Genomic DNA, 18,225 nt, shown 5'->3' on the forward strand with positions numbered 1-18,225 from the left:
TTTTCGTCTGACATTGTATTTCCACACACTCTTAGGACTGACTGTATTTTAAAACTGTGCGCTATAAAATGAGAAATAGTAGTAAAATCCCATTTGAACAAATAAAACTTCATAAAATATCACTGAAGGACTTCATCAGAATTGTTACTGTGCAAAGCATTAATGACTATCATTTTTCTGACTGTTAAGATAATTCATCACTTTTTCTACTAGGTCCCCTTTCTTGTCTTTTACTTTGCAGGGTACATTTTTCTGTCGAAGCCAGCTGACTAATGTCACAGTGTTGACTTTCACTAAGTCATTGTTGCGTGCCAATATCTCAACATCCACATCATTCTGCACTTGGGGGCGTGGACGAGGCTTCTTACTTGTTGGAACCTGTTTGGGCATAGGATAATTCATATGTCAGAAAACTGAGCAGTACTTGAAAGTTTAATTACTGGAAACAGTTAGGTCACACATAAAGTAACAACAGAGGAATGGAAATTCAAAAAGTTTAAATTAAATGCAATAAAACAGTAAAAGGGGAAACTAGAGGGAGTATTTTACAATAACCAATGAATATGAGCACATCAAAAACTTCTTGAATATGGTCTAAAGCTGTCCTGGGGAACCTACATGGTTTTCAGTTTCCAGTCAGGTGAAGCTGCAACATTACACAATATTTCAGTAACGTACTATGCTGCCATTAACAAATGAATTCACATAATGAAGGATACAGCATGTGTGAAGGGCAAGGATGTCTTTATGTACACTTGGTGGCATCAAGTCACAGCAAATACAGGGTAAGGATATGATAGCCAAATTTTCAGTACTATGCTTTGCAGTAGTTACTACTTCCACTAGCTTTATGACACGCAGTCGCCTGCTTTGAGTAGACCTAATGCGAATATCTACACACTGTTCAACTTGAATCTGCCATTTTGATTTATTAATTTGTCTGTAATGCCATGTTCGTATGTTACTGCCTGGATAAGCAAATTTTTACTAAACTATGAAAGCTATGTATTATACTGATGTTCCTGGTACTAGAGTTTGATTATGCAAGTTGCTTGATTGATGTATATGACAACACATTTTCAAGGACTGTGGTAAATGTCTGATCTGTAAGGGCAGATCATCTTCAAATAAATGAAACGAGACACAGGTTTTGGTTGGACGTTGGAACACACATTGCCTTGTATGCCAAATATTGTCAGCATAGTAAAAATAAGCACTTGGTTTTGGCTTCTCATTTTTACTCACATTCATCCCACATGCAACCAATTTTCTATGAAAAACAGATTTTACATGAAAATCTACAGAAAACTGTCATACGACAGCAACACTTGCTATCTATTGTTTCCCTGTGGGGAAGAGCATGAGCCCTGTAAACAAATATTTTCAGTAAGACATTATATAATGCTGTCACACAGGGTGTCAATTGGCACATGCAAATAAAGATAATGGTGTGTCAGTTTATAGTACACACACTGTAACCAGGATACTCATCTGCTTTCATCAAGGGCATTCAGGAATGCCAGTACTGTGTGCGATTAACATAATTTCATAGGGCTGGATGTCCAAATACCACTCGTGTAGTTAAACCACTGTTTACACAATACAAGAAAATGGTTAACCTGATCAACTGTTAGGTGAATGCAGCATTAGTAAAAACATGCCATGAGTATGCCAGTCCAAAAGTGATCTTGTACATAACAAGATGTGTGATGAATACTCACTGATCCATTTAAAGCTCTTACCATAATTCACCCATGAAGTCAGTGGCGGTTAGTTTGTGGGAGTAGGCAGTGCCTGTGTTGTAAGCTTAGGTCATAGATTTATGTTGACACTGTCTGAATGAGGCAAGAGCTAAACAAATTGAAACATTAATCTGCATTAAGACACTGACCTTTCTAAATTTGTCATTGACCCAAAATTTCACCAACATTTTACATCTGTCACACTTAAAATCTGTACAGCCTCTACAGTTGGAAAATATTTTCAAGGATGCAAAATTATTTTGTTTAATTGCAAACATCTTGTTGTGCTACGTGATGGAAACATCACAATACCACATGACAGCAAAATAAATGTCTCATAGAACTATCTATCAGCTTTACTGATTGGCATACTAACAAAACTCAAGGGAGAAAAACCCCTAAATTATTCTGTGAATAACATATTCACAAAATAGAAATAAATATAAAGCAGTATAAACAATGGTTTAAGAAAATTAACATCTCTCTAAAAATCTTTGTCAATAATATTCAACTGCTCTGCTTACTTTGAAAGCTGTATTTCACTTAGCAATACTGTATTTAATTTGGATTAAGTTTAGCTGCATATGATTCTCTAGTACGTTACTGAAATACTTCTTGTATGAAAACTAAAATAATTGGAAACTGTTCTTGACTGTTCCAACTAGTGACTGGCAACAAAACGTGCCCTCCTGACACAAAGGACAAGTTTTAGGCCTAAATGACACAAGCCACAGCTCGGAGAACCAAATTGAGATTTCTATGTGGGGCGTATCACAATTAATAGTGGCCGCTTGATGCACCAACCTGAGAAGTGTGCCAGGGGTGCCCACATGTAAGACTTATGTACAGTGCATATAAAAATTAATAGCAAGAACTGACATTGATAAAGAGTACAATGGAAAAGGGAGGGAGGGGGGGGGGAGGGCATGGGAAGGGAGGCGGTGCCAAATGATAAGTTGCTTGTTTGGAGAAATGTTTTTGAACCAGCCATGCTGACATGTATCTTCACTTCTATCATCTTAGCCAACCACATTGTGACCCACAATTATACCTCCCTTGAAGCTAAATCTAGAAACAAGGTCATGGCACTGCCATGGGTATGTGGATTGCATTTGCCAATGCTAATATGTTTTATGGGTCAACTTCAGGATTTTCCCCAAAGTTTTATTCAGTCATTCATGCAATATCAAATCAGGGTATTATGCCATATGCCACTCCTGTTCCTAATCCTTCCCCCATTAATCATTCCCTGGCAGATGTCCCACATCAGATGCAAGATCTGATGTAACAACCACAAATCACATGCTATTTGAGATTTGAACAGACATTTGATATTCAACCAGAGGAAGAGCCATGTCTTCTACCAGTTGTGCTGCTACTTAGCAGCTTTCTATCAAACTATGATGTCTGAACAATTGTCTCCCAAGACAAAAAGCCATTATTTAAATGTGACTAACAGCAAAAATAAACCAACTGCTACATCTGCTGTCCTCAACACATACTACAGACCTCTACAGTAACTATATTATTTTTATGCTCTCTGAATTGGACTGGTGGGAGCTGTCGCTCCAGTACAGTTTCTGTTCCCTTAAGCCCCCTGACCTAATCCTCTGCTGCTAGTCATTATCCTGCTCTTTCTACTTTCTTACTCTGTGCATTCTCCTATGTTGTTGTCCTTTCTTCTCTGGTCATTTTCTACTCTCATCCTCTCAATCCTGCATCAGGCTACTCCATCTTCCTCTTGTTTCTCTTGCATCCACTCTCCACTCTGCCTCAAAGGTTTTGTGATTATCACCAGTACTAATCCACATTTTCTCAGTAACACTGCGAGCCATCTGCCAATCTTTTTTTCTTCTGTGGTTGTAAGTGGGTGTATAAACAAAAACAGAAGATGAGAGGAGGTTTGTGTGATCTCTGTGTGCCTAATATTTATATGCAAGTGAGTGATTATTTATTCTCTAGCTGAGGTAAATTTAAAGACCTGTGGCTTCATCAGAAAATATGACTGTGATAACTACTCCTGCAAAACCTAACTTCAGCAGTCCTTCAGTGCAGTAATGTATTGTGTGTTAAGTAAGCCATACAAACAGTTTTTGTTTTGGTATGTTTGCAGTAATCTTTTTGATTATTGTATAAATGAAAAAGAAATGAAAAAGAAAAACTCTGAAAGTCATAAAAATGTATTGAAAAGTACAGAAGAGATTTACATGAGGGAACAAAAGCTGTCCAATTGCACTGATAATTATTGCTAAGTGCATATCATATATTTAACTTCAAAAATCATAAGAAATTCATGTGTCTAAGATCTGTCTATAGAGACACTTTAAACAAATGAACACAAAGTACAGCAAGTGAAAAACCTGTAACATCAGCAAATGCAGATGAAGACCAGTGTCATTCACAATCAAAATCACTTTACATGAATTTTTCATTCAGGCAGAGAATATTTCTCCATTTCTCACATTTCAAAAGTGACTGGTGGAGCAGTGTAACTAAATTCTTAAATGACTCTAAGCTATTGAACATCAATCAAATTAAATGAAATAAAAGCATAGAAGTGATAAAAATGAATAACACTGAAGAATAATTAGATACTTAGAAAGAAAGCAACCTATCATATGAGGGAAGTTAGATTTTTCTACAACTTTTGTTGCTGTCAATGATGAATTTCTTTTAAACAGCCAGGGAGCACTAAATGGACTCAGGTTGTGAAACTTATTTCAGCTCATTACAAGCATGAAATGAGAATGTTGTCCAATGCAAAGGAAGTTTGAACAGGAGTGCCACTCTCATTTTACATAAATGATATTGAGAACAAATATAAGGTAGTCAAACACACCCTGTTTGCAAATGCCACAATAGTAAGTAAAATGAAGGAATTTTGATAGTATTGAATAAGTTCTCGGGCACATATTCACGCTCCAAGGCAAAGAAGTTGACACTTCATGAAACTAAAAAACACATACAATATGAGAAAAAAATCAAAATGAAGAGATAAACCTGATATTGGGCAGCAGAGACTTAGAAAATGTACAGATTACAAGACTGTTGCAAGTGCTTGTTCACCAAGACTTAATACTGAAAAGAATACATAATAAAACATTCACAGATACTGAATTCCATTGGTTTACTCAGAGAATACATAGCAATATAGATATTCTGTTAGCTTCTGCATTCAGTGTTCAGAAGAACTAGCAGCATTTTTTGCTGCTGCATGCTGCAGTGTTCTATATCAGATGGATTCTATGTGGCTGGGACCAACGGTCACTCTGCAGAACAATAGAACTATTACACAGTTGATAACTGCCATAGATTTCTATGATATTTTGGAATTGGAGCGGGATAACAGTTCCTTTGTCTGGATCAACATTGCCTTTCAAAGAAATATGCATCTGTAGTTAAGTAGTCGGGGTTTGAAACTATAATGTAATATCTGCTCATTGAACAGTAGCAGGTGAACACACATATAAAGATACAGAAATTTTCAAGCTTTCAGAGTCAATGGCTTCTTCTTCTGGCAGAAGGGTTGAAGGGGAAGGAAGAGGGTGAAGGAAAAGAACTGGTGAGGAGTAAGAAATGGTAAGAGTTTGGAAAAGTCACCCATAAGCCTGAGTCAGGGGAGACTTACTGGGCACGATGAGAAGTAAAGTGTGTCTGATTGCTGTGTAGAGGACCTTGGTTCAAATTCTAGTACCACCAGGGATTTTTTTTCTTTGTGGGAATGAAGTACTCAGCCTCGTGACGCCAATTGTGGAGCTCCTTGAGTGAGAAATAGTGGTTTCAAGGCCTGCGTAATTGACAATGGCCGGGATAGCAATGTGCTGACCCTATGTCCCTCCATACTGCATCCAAATGAAGCCATTGGCAGGGGATGACATGATGGCCAGTTCAAAGTTATTTTAATCGGAGTGTAGTACTTCCAGTTTTAAGAATTTGGAGTCCAGATCAAATAGCTGACATATAACATGTTCAGATGCATGTCACTAGGATCATTAAAAGTTGGACAGCCCCTACAAAAGTGAAACAGTGACACTCATGGAAATGAAGGGAATGTTTAGAAAAATGGCAAGATTTTTCTTGTGGTGCCTTGTTGGGTAAATTTAGAGCTCCAAGCTCCAGTATTTAAGGAACTGTGTGTGAGAAATCTACTACCTTGATGGTCTCTCTCATATAGCTTTTTTCCCTTCACTCAATATACACATGAAATAGTACAGAATCATTAATACTGACAAAGTGCTCTCTTTAAGAACTGTTCACTTAGGTGAGAAAAGTCATGGGATACCTCCAAATTTCATGTCGGACCTCCTTTTGCTGACATAGTGCCACTATGGGATATGACATGGACTCCACAAGTTGTTGGAAGTTCCCTGCAGAAACATTGAGTCATGCCACCTCAATATCTGTCCATGATTGTGAAAGCGTTGCCAGTGCAGGATGTTGTCCACAAATGGACCTCTCAATCATGTCCCATAAATGTTCGATGCAAATCATGTCATGTGATGTGGGTGACCAATTCATTTGCCTGAATTGTCCACAATGTTCTCCAAACCAATCGTGAACAGTAGTGGCCCAGTGACATGGCACATTGTGATCCATAAAAGTGTCATCATTGTTTGGAAACATGAAGTCCATAAATGGCTGCAAATGGTCTCCAAGTAGCGAATGTAACCATTTCCAGTCAATGATCAGTTCAGTTATACTAGAGGATTGAGACAATTCCATGTAAACACAGCCCACACAATTATGGAGCTTGCGCAGTGTCCTGTTGGCAACTTGCGTCCATGGCTTTGTCGCGTCTGTGCCACACTCAAACCCTACCGTCAGCTCTTACCAATTGAAATCAGGACTCATCTGATGAGGCCCTGGTTTTTCAGTTGTCTATGGTGTAAATGATATGGTCACGAGCTCAGGAGAGGCATTGCTGGTGATGATGTGCTGTTAGCAAAGGCACTTGCGTCGGTTGTCTGCTGCCATGCCCCATTAACCTCAAATTTCGCTGTACTATCCTAATGGATATGTTTGTCATGCATCCAAATTGAATTTCTGCAGTTATTTCATGCAGTGTTGCTTGTCTGGCATCACTGACAACTCTACACAAACGCCACTCCTCTCGGGAGTTAAGCAGAGGCCATCAGCCGCCGCGTTGTACATGGTGAGAGGTAATGCCTGAAGTCTGGTATTCTTGTCACACTGTTGACTCTGTGGGTCTTGGAATACTGAAGTCCCTAACAATTTCCAAAATGGAGTGTCCCATGTGTATAGATCCAACTACAATTCTGTGTTCAAAGTCTGTTAATTTCCGCCATGTGGCCATAATCATGTTGGAAACTTTTTCACATGAATCACCTGAGTACAAACGACAGCTCTGCTAATGCACTGCCCTTTGATAGCTTGTGTACACAATACTGTCAACATCTGTATATGTGCATGTCACTAACCCATGATTTTTGTCACCTCAGTCTATAGTGGCTTGCAAAGTGTAAACGTAAATTTTGAAAAATAATAAAGGTCAGGTACATACTGTGTTCCTCACATTTTGATCTTTAAAATTTAATTTAAGGCTGTTGTTCTACAAGTAAGTGATACACTTTCAGCTAGACATGTAACTGAACAGAAAATTTCATGTCTGGCAGCAGTCACCCTCAGGGTGAACAGAAGTGCTATTCGTAACACATTTAAAATGATGATGTCAGTAACTATTTAAGTTTCTTTGAATATGAAAGTAACATTGATATGCCCGCATCTCGTGGTCGTGCGGTAGCGTTCTCGCTTCCCACGCCCGGGTTCCCGGGATCGATTCCCGGCGGGGTCAGGGATTTTCTCTGCCTCGTGATGGCTGGGTGTTGTGTGCTGTCCTTAGGTTAGTTAGGTTTAAGTAGTTCTAAGTTCTAGGGGACTGATGACCATAGATGTTAAGTCCCATAGCGCTCAGAGCCATTTGAGTAACATTGATGGAGAAATAGTCTCTAATGAAAATACTAGAGAAATTGAGAAATATGTACAGTTTAGTGTACTGCTTGGAATAGTAACCAACAGCAAAATCTAAACATACACAAATGGGGTGCAAAGGGCAAAAAAGAAAAAAAAAGTATTATTTCATTCTTCAAAGTTATATCTGACTGAATGGATGAATGATTTGAGTCAGAAGAGCAAACACTAGATGCATGTAATATGAGGATTATGTGAAGGTACCCAGTGTACAGTCAACCTAGCATCTCTTCCATGTTAAAAGCTTTGTAAAAGACACTTTTGCTTCCTCCAGAAGACATCTCTGTTTTGGCTGTAAATTTTTCAGTAAGCAAACTTCCAATGACTCTAATGGATTCACACTTCACAAAAATCCCATAACATTGTCCTGACCAGATTTATTCTACTAGATTACTTAAAAAAAGCCTCATTTAATTACTATAATTCACATCATTAACCATTCCAACAATGGAAAAATGACTTGAGGAGGAAAAATGACATGTGGTAAGCATCAGCAAGAGTTGGAATTTTTCTTGATTGTCCTATCATTCCTGTCATTTGCAGTATGTATGAGGGATGAAGTAAGGTGTTGTCTGACTCTTCCAGGAATGCATGCTTTTGGAATTTTTATCTGTAAACCCTCATGCGATGTTTGGCACTAATGTTAAATGAATATCTCCATGATGCTCTTGTACTTACAAAATTAAGACTTGATGACAAACACACATTTTCTTTGGATTTTTTGAATTTCTTATGTTTATCCTTCCTGCCAAGTTCTCAGACCGGCGAACAATACTAAAGAACTAGTTGAACAAAGATTTTTTAAAGCTTCCTCATGGAGAGATGAATTATGTTTCTTTAGGATTCTTCTCCCGAATCTCAGCCTGGCATCTGGTTTTCCTACAGTTAGATTTATGTGACTGTTCCAGTTTGGGTTGCTTTGGACAGATACTCCCAGATATTTTATGGTTCTTACCCAGCCTGGCACCTGTTTTTCCTATAATTAGTTTTATATGATTGCACTGGTTCAGGTTGTTATAGACAAATACTCCCAGACATTTATTGTTTTTACAATAATGTGTCTTTCCCCCTATTTATGTGCAGTTATATGTTTATGTTGAGGGTCAACTAACTGCCAGTCCCTATACCAAGTATCAATCCTCTGCAGACTGTCTTATTTATATGCAACAGCATCATCTGCAAACAGACTTACGAAGCTTCCAATGCCATGCACAAGATCAGTCATATACAATCGTGAATATTAATGGCACTATTAGAATCTCCTGGAACACTTTCAAAATATTTTTTCATCAGTCAATTTTGCCCCAACGAGAAACATTGTGTTGAGTTCTCTCTTTTCAAAAGTCTTCAGTTTAGTCAAAAAAATAGTTCTATTTTCAGTAAGATCATACTTCATACAGTAAGCATCAATGTGGGGCTTTATCATATGCCTTCTGGAAATCAAATAGTATACCATCAACTTGGGTGCTATTATCTACTGTTCTGGAGATGTTGTAGGGGACAAGGCAATGTGAGTATCACAAGATAGCTGTTAGCTTAACCAACAGACACTAGCAAAATATATCTATACTAATGTTTGTGAAAATGGCAACATCCTGAAGGAATGTTCAAAATCACTCAAAAATCAGAGGATGTGGAACAATGGACCTGTAATAAGTGATTAAGATTGGAAAGATATGGAGTACACACTTGCCCAGCAGTACCCTCTATTGTGTGACCACACAGGTCATGATGATCAGTCACTGCAGAGCCGTAAAACAAAGTAGATATGGTCAAGCAACTGCCAGTATGGCTCACCAGCATTAAATTGTGCAATATCATCTTGTGATTCAGTTCAAATGGGCAGAATGATTAATCTCTGGGAAATGGGTTTCTTGTACCTGACACAGTGACTGATACAGGGTATGCTGCAATGAGAGTTGTGTGGAACCAGTGGATAGAAGAGTCAGTATTACACAATGCTTAGTTGGTGCAGACCTGTTAAACAGTAGAAATATGCAAGCAAGTGCTGGTAGGCCTCGCCAAAGTTAATGGCGCTATATCAGCAAGTCATTCAGTTCAAATGGGCAGTATAATTGGTTTCTGGGAAACAGGCCTGTGGTACCGTGATACTGTGGCTTGTACGGCTACGCTGCAATGACTGTGATGCATGTGTGGAAGCAATGGATAGAAGGGGGTGGAACACGGAGATGAGTGGGAGCTCTACCACAAAATGTGACCCCAGTACTGAATGACTACCATCTTGTCCACATATCTGTAAACAACAGAACACCTTCATTCACACTGTAGCCTTGATGTTGGAGCACTGCAGTGGGTGTTTACGTGTCTGCACTGATGTTTCAACACATCTGCTAAGGGTGGCACAATGCCATTGTGTTGGCTTCCATCGACCAGAAACCACCAACACCTTACATACTAAGGGAGTAGAACACCATCACTGGCAAAATAAAGTGCTTATGGATGAGTCCCTCTTCAGCATTTCCTACACAGATGGCCACTTACTTGTTAGATTCTACCATGGCGAACACAGTCGGCCAAACTACATTATTGTGCAATAAAGCAGACAAGCACACAAGTGATGGTTTGGGGTGCCATTGGCTATGATTTGCAATCCAGTCTTCTAAATATTGGGGGTGATCTGAACAGCAACCACTACATCACGGAGGTTTTAGAGCCAGTGCACTACCCCTTCTCCAGCAGCACCACATCCCATGTTTCAGCAGGACAATGCCCAGCCAGGTGTGATGAGAAATGTGCAAGCTTTCTTCCATGAGCAAAGGGTACTACTGCTTCCCTGGCCTCCATGATCACCTCGCATATTGCCCATTGAATATGTCTGAGATATGGTTGGTCGGCAACTTGTTTATTCTGGTTCTCCTACAACCAGGGCAGATGCTTTGTGGATGCACTCACAAACTGTGTGGCAGTGTGTTCCCCAGCAACAGATCCATGCCCTCTTTGATTCCATGCCATGATATGTAGAGGCTCTGACTGTAGCATACGGCGGCCTCACACTGTACTGAATTCTCACAGTCAAACTGAATGTACAGTTCTGTAATTACAATCACTGGCATATTGTCACTTCCCTAGTATGTGGAATAAATTTCTTTGTAATTGTATAAGGACGTTGCATTCACAGTGACCAACAGGCTGCTTCCATATATGGCCCTGCCTTTTATTTAGTAGGAAATGCCTGTCACTGGACTTTAGTAAGAGGTAGTGGGTGGGTGTATGGGGCAAGTCTTGCACATGGACGACCACAAGCAAATGACTAATGGGATGCAGGACTGGGAATAGGATAATAATAAGGATGGAAAAAGAGATTTTGTAGGTTGGGTGGGCAGCGGAATACTTTCTTGGTGGATGTGGGTAGGATATCCTTCATCTCAGGGCATGGTGAGAGGTAATGGGAGCCCTGGTGAAGGACAGAGTTGAGCTTTTCAAGGCCAGGGTGATACTGGGTGATCAGAGGATTGCTGGTCTGTGGCTGGTTAACAGGTTTACTCATGTCAGAGAAGGAGACGGCATGGGAGATCTGTTTATGGATGAGCTGGATGGGATACTGTCTGCCAATGAATGCTCTCATAAGATTATTGGTATATTTTGAAAACTCCTGCTATACACTTGAGATACGGTGATTCCGTAAGGAAGAGACATTTTCACATGGAATGAGTGACAGGTGTGGACCTGACGGGATACCAATTCGATTCTACACAGAGTATGCGAAAGAACTTGCCCCCCTCCTAACAGCCATGTACTGCAAGTCTATAGAGGAACAGAAGGTGCCAAATAATTGGAAAAGAGCACAGGTAGTTCCAGTTTTCAAGAAGGGTTGTCGAGCAGATGTGCAAAACTATAGGCCTATATCTCTGACATTAATCTGTTGTAGAATTTTAGAACATGTTTTTTGCTCGTGTATCATGTCATTTCTGGAAACCCAGAATCTACTCTGTAGGAATCAACATGGATTCCGGAAACAGCGATCGTGTGAGACCCAACTCGTTTTATTCATTCATGAGACCCAGAAAATATTAGATACAGGCTCCCAGGTAGGTGCCATTTTCCTTGACTTCTGGAAGGCATTCAATACAGTTCTGCACTGTCGCCTGATAAACAAAGTAAGAGCCTACGGAATATCAGACCAGCTGTGTGGCTGGATTGAAGAGTTTTTAGCAAACAGAACACAGCATGTTGTTCTCAATGGAGAGACGTCTACAGACGTTAAAGTAACCTCTGGCATGCCGCAGGGGAGTGTTATGGGACCATTGCTTTTCACAATATATATAAATGACCTAGTAGATAGTGTTGGAAGTTCCATGCAGCTTTTCGTAGATGATGCTGTAGTAAACAGAGAAGTAGCAGCATTAAAAAATTGCAGCGAAATGCAGGAAGATCTGCAGCGGATAGGCACTTGGTGCAGGGAGTGGCAACTGACCCTTAACATAGACAAATGTAATGTATTGCGAATACATAGAAAGAAGGATCCTTTATTGCACGATTATATGATAGTGGAACAAATACTGGTAGCAGTTACTTCTGTAAAATATCTGGGAGTGTGCGTGCAGAACGATTTGAAGTGGAATGATCATATACAATTAATTGTTGGTAAGGCGGGTGCCAGATTAAGATTCATTGGGAGAGTCCTTAGAAAATGTAGTCCATCAACAAAAGAGGTGGCTTACAAAACACTCGTTCAACCTATACTTGAGTATTGCTCATCAGTGTGGGATCCGTAGCAGGTCGGGTTGACAGAGGAGATAGAGAAGATCCAAAGAAGAGCGGCGCATTTTGTCACAGGGTTATTTAGTAGGCGTGATAGCATTACGGAGATGTTTAGCAAACTCAAGTGGCAGACTCTGCAAGAGAGGTGCTCTGCATCGCGGTGTAGCTTGCTGTCCAGGTTTCGAGAGGGTTCGTTTCGGGATGAGGTATCGAATATATTGCTTCCCCCTCCTTATACCTCCCGAGGAGATCATGATTGTAAAATTAGAGAGATTCGAGCACGCACGGAGGCTTTCTGGCAGTCGTTCTTCCCTCGAATCATATGCGAGTGGAACAGGAAAGGGAGGTAATGACAGTGGCACGTAAAGTGCCCTCCGCCACACACTGTTGGGTGGCTTGCGGAGTGTAAATGTAGATGTAGATGTACTGTTGGTGGTTGACAAGGACACCTGTGCCTATGGAGTCATCTGACAAGTGGAGCTCGACACCTAGGAAGGTGTATTAATGAATTGAGAAGCACCAGTTGAAGTGGAGTTGGGATTTGGCGTTGAGGTTATGGAAGAAAGAGCAAAGGATGTCCTTGCCATGAACCTAGATCATGAAAATGTCGTAAAGGAAACTGAACCGGACAAGAGGTTTTAGGCATTGACTGAGCAGGAAGGATTCCTCCAGATAGCCCATAAATAAGGTGGCGGAGGACAGTGCTATGTGAGTATTTATGGCAGTACCACAGACTTGTTTGTAGATTTGTCCTTTGAAAGAGATATTATTGTGGGTCAGGACTTGGTTGGCTAGCAGGATTAGGAAAGAGGTGGTGGGTTTGGTGCCTGGAGGAAGTTGGTACAGATAGTGTCCCATGACCACAAGGACATGGGCATGGGGGCTGTTGGTGTACAAGGATGTTGCATCCACAGTGGTGGTGAAGGAAGGGAGCAGTGTCTTGAATGCAGGATAGGAGCTTACGGACAGTAGTTTGGAGGGGAATCATTGCACCCAGCCACAGTGTGCCAATCAAGAGAAAAATCTGTGGGGTTGGGATTGTGGAGTTTTTGGAATGGGTGAAAGGTAAGAGTGCAGGGTTTGTTGGTGTGAGGATGGAAAAGGATTTTGGTGTCAGGTCTTGGCATGGACCTAAGGTCTTCAGGAGCTGTTTGAGGTCATGTTGAACTTCTGGGATGTGATCATGGTTGTAACATTTGTATGCAGAGGTGTCAGAAAGTTGATGGAGGCCCCCCCCCCCTTTCTCCCCTTTTTTCAACCTGTCTCACTTCTCTCTCCTCTCCTTTTTCCCCACATCTTCACCCTTTTCTCCCTTTCTCCCCCTCAGTTTTTCCCACCATCTCCCTCTTCCTACATCTGTTTTGCAGTACCCTCTGTACTCCCTTCATCTTGTGCGGCCACAGAGTCAGCTGTCCAAAGACCTGCCTCTTTCTTGATATGCCCTCCTTGCATTCTTCTGTAACCCTCCCACCTCCGTCATCCCAGGCAACTGCTTTCAATAATCAAGTATCAATAATTAGTCTTGTCATGGCCACAACAGTGAACATTTGGGTGTCTGTATGATTGTGTGTTTGAGAATGCGTTTACTTTTGCTGGAAAAAGAGGTAGTGTTCTAAAGCTGGTTGAATGCTCTTTTCTATTCATGTTTCTGTGCTCCCACATATAATCTGTTGTAGGTTTCCCTTATTTCACGTGTATCTGTGCAACATAAATGCCCAACATATTTTAATATTTTGCTACTATTCACTTCTGGTTTCAATCAGCTTTGTGTCTTCACACAACAAACACAGTCCCAGTCCACTGCCAACTATCCAGAACTGACTCTGTATAGTTACATGAAATAATGTACCAAATCAAGCAGTCTGAGACTAATTAAAAGTTAATGAAATTTTATTATTTCACCAGGAATCAAAACTTCATTTGTAGCATTTAACCAGTTAAATTTAATCCTGGATATTAATAGTGTGTTGTATTTGACCCTTGTGGTTCTTCCTTTTGCCCTACTCCAATTTTCTATTTACTTTCACACAAAAGTGTATTTAGTTTTGAACACTTCATATGTTGACGTGAAAACTTTTGTGTGGCTGTTGGGTGGATCTCAGTCAATAATATCTAACCAGTCTTTTCAATACATGTTCTATGCTTTGTTAAATATTTCAGAGCTTTCCACTTCAGGTTCCACCAAGCTCTGTTTCAAGCCACCAAAAAAAAGTGCAAGAGCTCCCATATACATACTGGTGGGTGCTACAGTGCTTGTAGAACCTTGGCCTCCTTTGTCACCTTCCTCCAGTCTTTTCTGTCCACCACTTTCCTTCTCCAATTCCTGACTCCCAGTGTTTTGAGATCCTCCTCTTAATGTTCAAACCACATTTTCCTGGGACTTCCTCTTCTCCCTTTGGGCTTTTCTATAAACACTTTTTTAACACTTTGAATTTGTGCCATTCTCTGTACATGCCCAGCCCATCTTATTCTTTCTTGTCAATTTTCACAACAATTTTCTTCTATCCAAAAAGTGTCTGTAGTTCTGCATTTGTCTTTATTCTCCAGCTCCCTTCCTTACTCACCATCCCAAGTATCTTTCTCAAAATCTTCCTTTCCCATTTCAATAACCAAACTTCATCCTTTGTGGTTATCACTCAGCCTTGCCATCCATACATTACTAGAGGTCTTAATATGATCAAATGTATTTGGATTTTGGTACTTCTCCTAACATTTCTGGACTTGAATATATTCTGCAAATAATAATAATACTGGTTTCAACTTGATATCGTATCTTGAATTTCTGCTGCTCTCATTTTATCTTCTGTTATTACCAAGCCGAGGAATTTTAAACTTTTCCAATCTATGGTACTCTTTCTCATTTATATCAATTGAAGCCTCTCCTCTATCACCACCAGTATCTCCCATCATTGTATACTTTGTTTTAGCTGTATTAACTTCTAGTCCTAACTTCCACACTGCTTCCTCCAATGCAGTATAATTATCCTTCAAGGCTCTGATATTCTTTGCAATTAATGTTGTGTCATCAATGTATGCCACCACGTGGACCTGCCAGTTTCTCCAGGGTTTGCTGAATTATCTTCTATAGCGCTAAGTTAAAGAGTTGTGCAGAGATCACATCTCCCTGCTGCAGTCTCCTCCCCACAAGGAAATCTCCTGACAACTCTTGAAAATTGTTGCTTTCATGGTCATTTCGGTCAGCCTCTCCAATTTTAGTAGCTCCCATGTATAAGAAGGATAAAAGAAGTGATTTGAAAAATTACAGACCAATGTCCTTAATGTTGGTTTGCTACATAATTCTTGAGCAGATCCTGATTTCAAATATAATAAAACTTCTATCCACAAATCAACAAAGATTTATAAATCATTGTTCATACAAAAGTAAACTTGCTCTTTTATTGCTTGATTTCTTGTGTACCATGGATGATAGGCAACAGCATATTCCTACATTTGGCACTGTGCCACACTGCAACCTGTTAATAAAAGTTCAAGCAGATGGAATAGCTTCTCAGATAGGTGAGTGGCTTGAATACTTATTGTTCTGGATGCTGAGTGTTCATCGGAAAAAAAGGTATCAGCTGGAGTGTCCCAGGGAAGTGGGGCCTCTCATTCTCTACATCCATAAATGATCTGATGTATTGGGTGAGCAGCAATTTATGACTGTTTAATGATGAAGCTGTAGTTTTTGGGAAAGTGTTATTTTCGAGTTACTGTAAGGGGAGACAGGATGACTTGTGTAGAGTTTCTACTTGGTATGAAGAATGGTAGTTTGCCCTAAACTTTAAGTTAATGCAGGGTGAGTAGGAAAAACAATCCTACACTCTTCAAATTCAGGGTTAGTGGTGTGCCACTCTACACAGTCAGGTCAATTAAATATCCAGGAACAGCAATGAAAAGTGACTTGAAATGAAACAAGCATGTAAGGTAGGTTGTATGGAATGCAAATGGGTGACTTTGGTTTATTGGGAGAATTCTGGGAAACCGAAGCTCCTTTATAGGAGATTGCATACAGAAAACATGTGCAACCCGTTCTTGAGAACTGCTACAATTTCTCAGATCCCCAATAAGTTGGATTAAAGGAAATCATTTAAGCAATTCAGAGATGTACTGCTAGATAAACACATGAGTATTATAGAAAAGCTCCACAATCTAATGGAAATCTGTGGAGTGAAGATGATGTTCTCTTTGTAAAACACCAATGAGTAAGTTTATGGCACCAGCATTTTCTACAGATGACAGAAGAATCCTACTGGCACCAATATACTTCTTGTATAAGGATCAGGAAGACAAGGTAAGAGATATGGGACCAGACAGTCATTTTTCCCTTGGTTTATTTGTGGAATAAAAAGATGTGATGCAAGTTACTCTCCACCCTGCACCATATGCTGGCTTGCAGAGTATGTATGTAGATGTAGATGATTACAATAATTGTGACTACTTTTAGCATAATTTGTAGATAAAATAGTATATCACCAACGCAACATGCACACTACAACACTTTTCACTTAATTAATACTAAGAGGTTACCGCTGATGAAGGTGATGACGTTTGAACACTTCTCTTTAAACTTGGGACACTATTTAGCAGTGGATTCTGTAATGTATGTGCAATGAATTTTACTTGGAGTTGACCACTCGGAACCTAAAACAGAAAGATTGTAGAGAACACATGTGTTTCAATATATATCTGTAAATTTCTGACTCAGAAAACATTACTTACAGGAACTTGAAGTGTAGCAGGAGCCGAAGACTCATGGGTTTGCATCAGTAACTGTGACAGAGAAGTAGAATGTTTCTCTGTAGTGCTTTGTCCTGTTAGCTGATCACATTTTTCTGCATATTTACTAGAGCTGTTATTAATATCATTCTTTGCTGATTCATGTTGTCCTTCCAGAGTTCTTCTGTAGGGTACACAAACACGCTTCTTGAATATAGGAACATACTTAATCTGATTGGTTTTGCCAATTTCAGCACACTTCTCATTGACTGCAGCTTGTATTTGAAAATCAGGTGCACTGTCAGCAACTGTTGGGTTACTTAGGTCACACTGTAAAACAGGACACACACCAGCAGGTGTCGGTGCATGTTCTGAAGAACTCATAAGGCTTACACATCTACTTCCACTTGGTGAGCCTTTTGCTTGGGGCAACTGTATTTTTCTTTTACTCTCTGATGAGTTCATTTTGGTACATTCTGGCTCTAAACTGCATACTGGTGTCATTTTAAGGAAAGCGGGGCTAATGGGTTGGAGATCTTTGTGATGGACCCGTGAAGAGGAAGACAGATTTGGTAAAACCAAATTCTGAAAATAGGAAAATATACAAGACATCTAATTATCACTCAAATACTTCATTTGCAAGTGTACAGTAAATTAACTGCTCTTGCACAAATTTTTTAAGAGAGCAGATTTTGTCGTGGGATGAAATTAAATGTATGTCACATACTAAGTTCTACGATCCCTTAGTAGTAAAAAAATTTAAGCTTCTAAGTCAATGCAGTCAAAAGATATGGCCATTTATGTCACATATTTTTATATTTACAAACTCACTCATCAAAACCTGTAGGGTACTTTCCTTTGGCCTAGAACCATGAAATTTGGCAAAAAAGGAAGGTTTCACTAGACAAACAAAGGACAAATCCAAACACTGTAAATTTGTAATTATCAATGAAGAAATTTTTTTGTCATTTCTCACCTGACTCCATGTCTGTTAAGACTCCTTTTTCTCATGAACAGGTAGATGTACCAACTTGAAATACATGTCATATACTAAAGT

At 39.8% G+C, this 18,225-nt stretch overlaps 1 protein-coding gene across 1 annotated transcript in view; it reads right to left on the minus strand.

Moving 5' to 3' along the window:
• Positions 1-130: 130 nt before the first annotated feature.
• LOC124594447 (uncharacterized protein C18orf63-like) overlaps positions 131-18,225 on the minus strand; it is a 127,778-nt gene continuing 109,683 nt past the window's right edge. Inside the window, exons 8-10 of the mRNA XM_047132823.1 lie at positions 17,172-17,753; positions 16,980-17,093; positions 131-378 (exon numbers count right to left, since the gene is read on the minus strand). Coding sequence (XP_046988779.1) covers positions 160-378; positions 16,980-17,093; positions 17,172-17,753 — 915 coding nt within the window. The 3' untranslated portion in view covers positions 131-159. The remainder of the gene's footprint in view (positions 379-16,979; positions 17,094-17,171; positions 17,754-18,225) is intronic.

The sequence above is a fragment of the Schistocerca americana genome, chromosome 2, assembly GCF_021461395.2.
Source record: "Schistocerca americana isolate TAMUIC-IGC-003095 chromosome 2, iqSchAmer2.1, whole genome shotgun sequence".
NCBI classification, from domain to species: domain Eukaryota; kingdom Metazoa; phylum Arthropoda; class Insecta; order Orthoptera; family Acrididae; genus Schistocerca; species Schistocerca americana.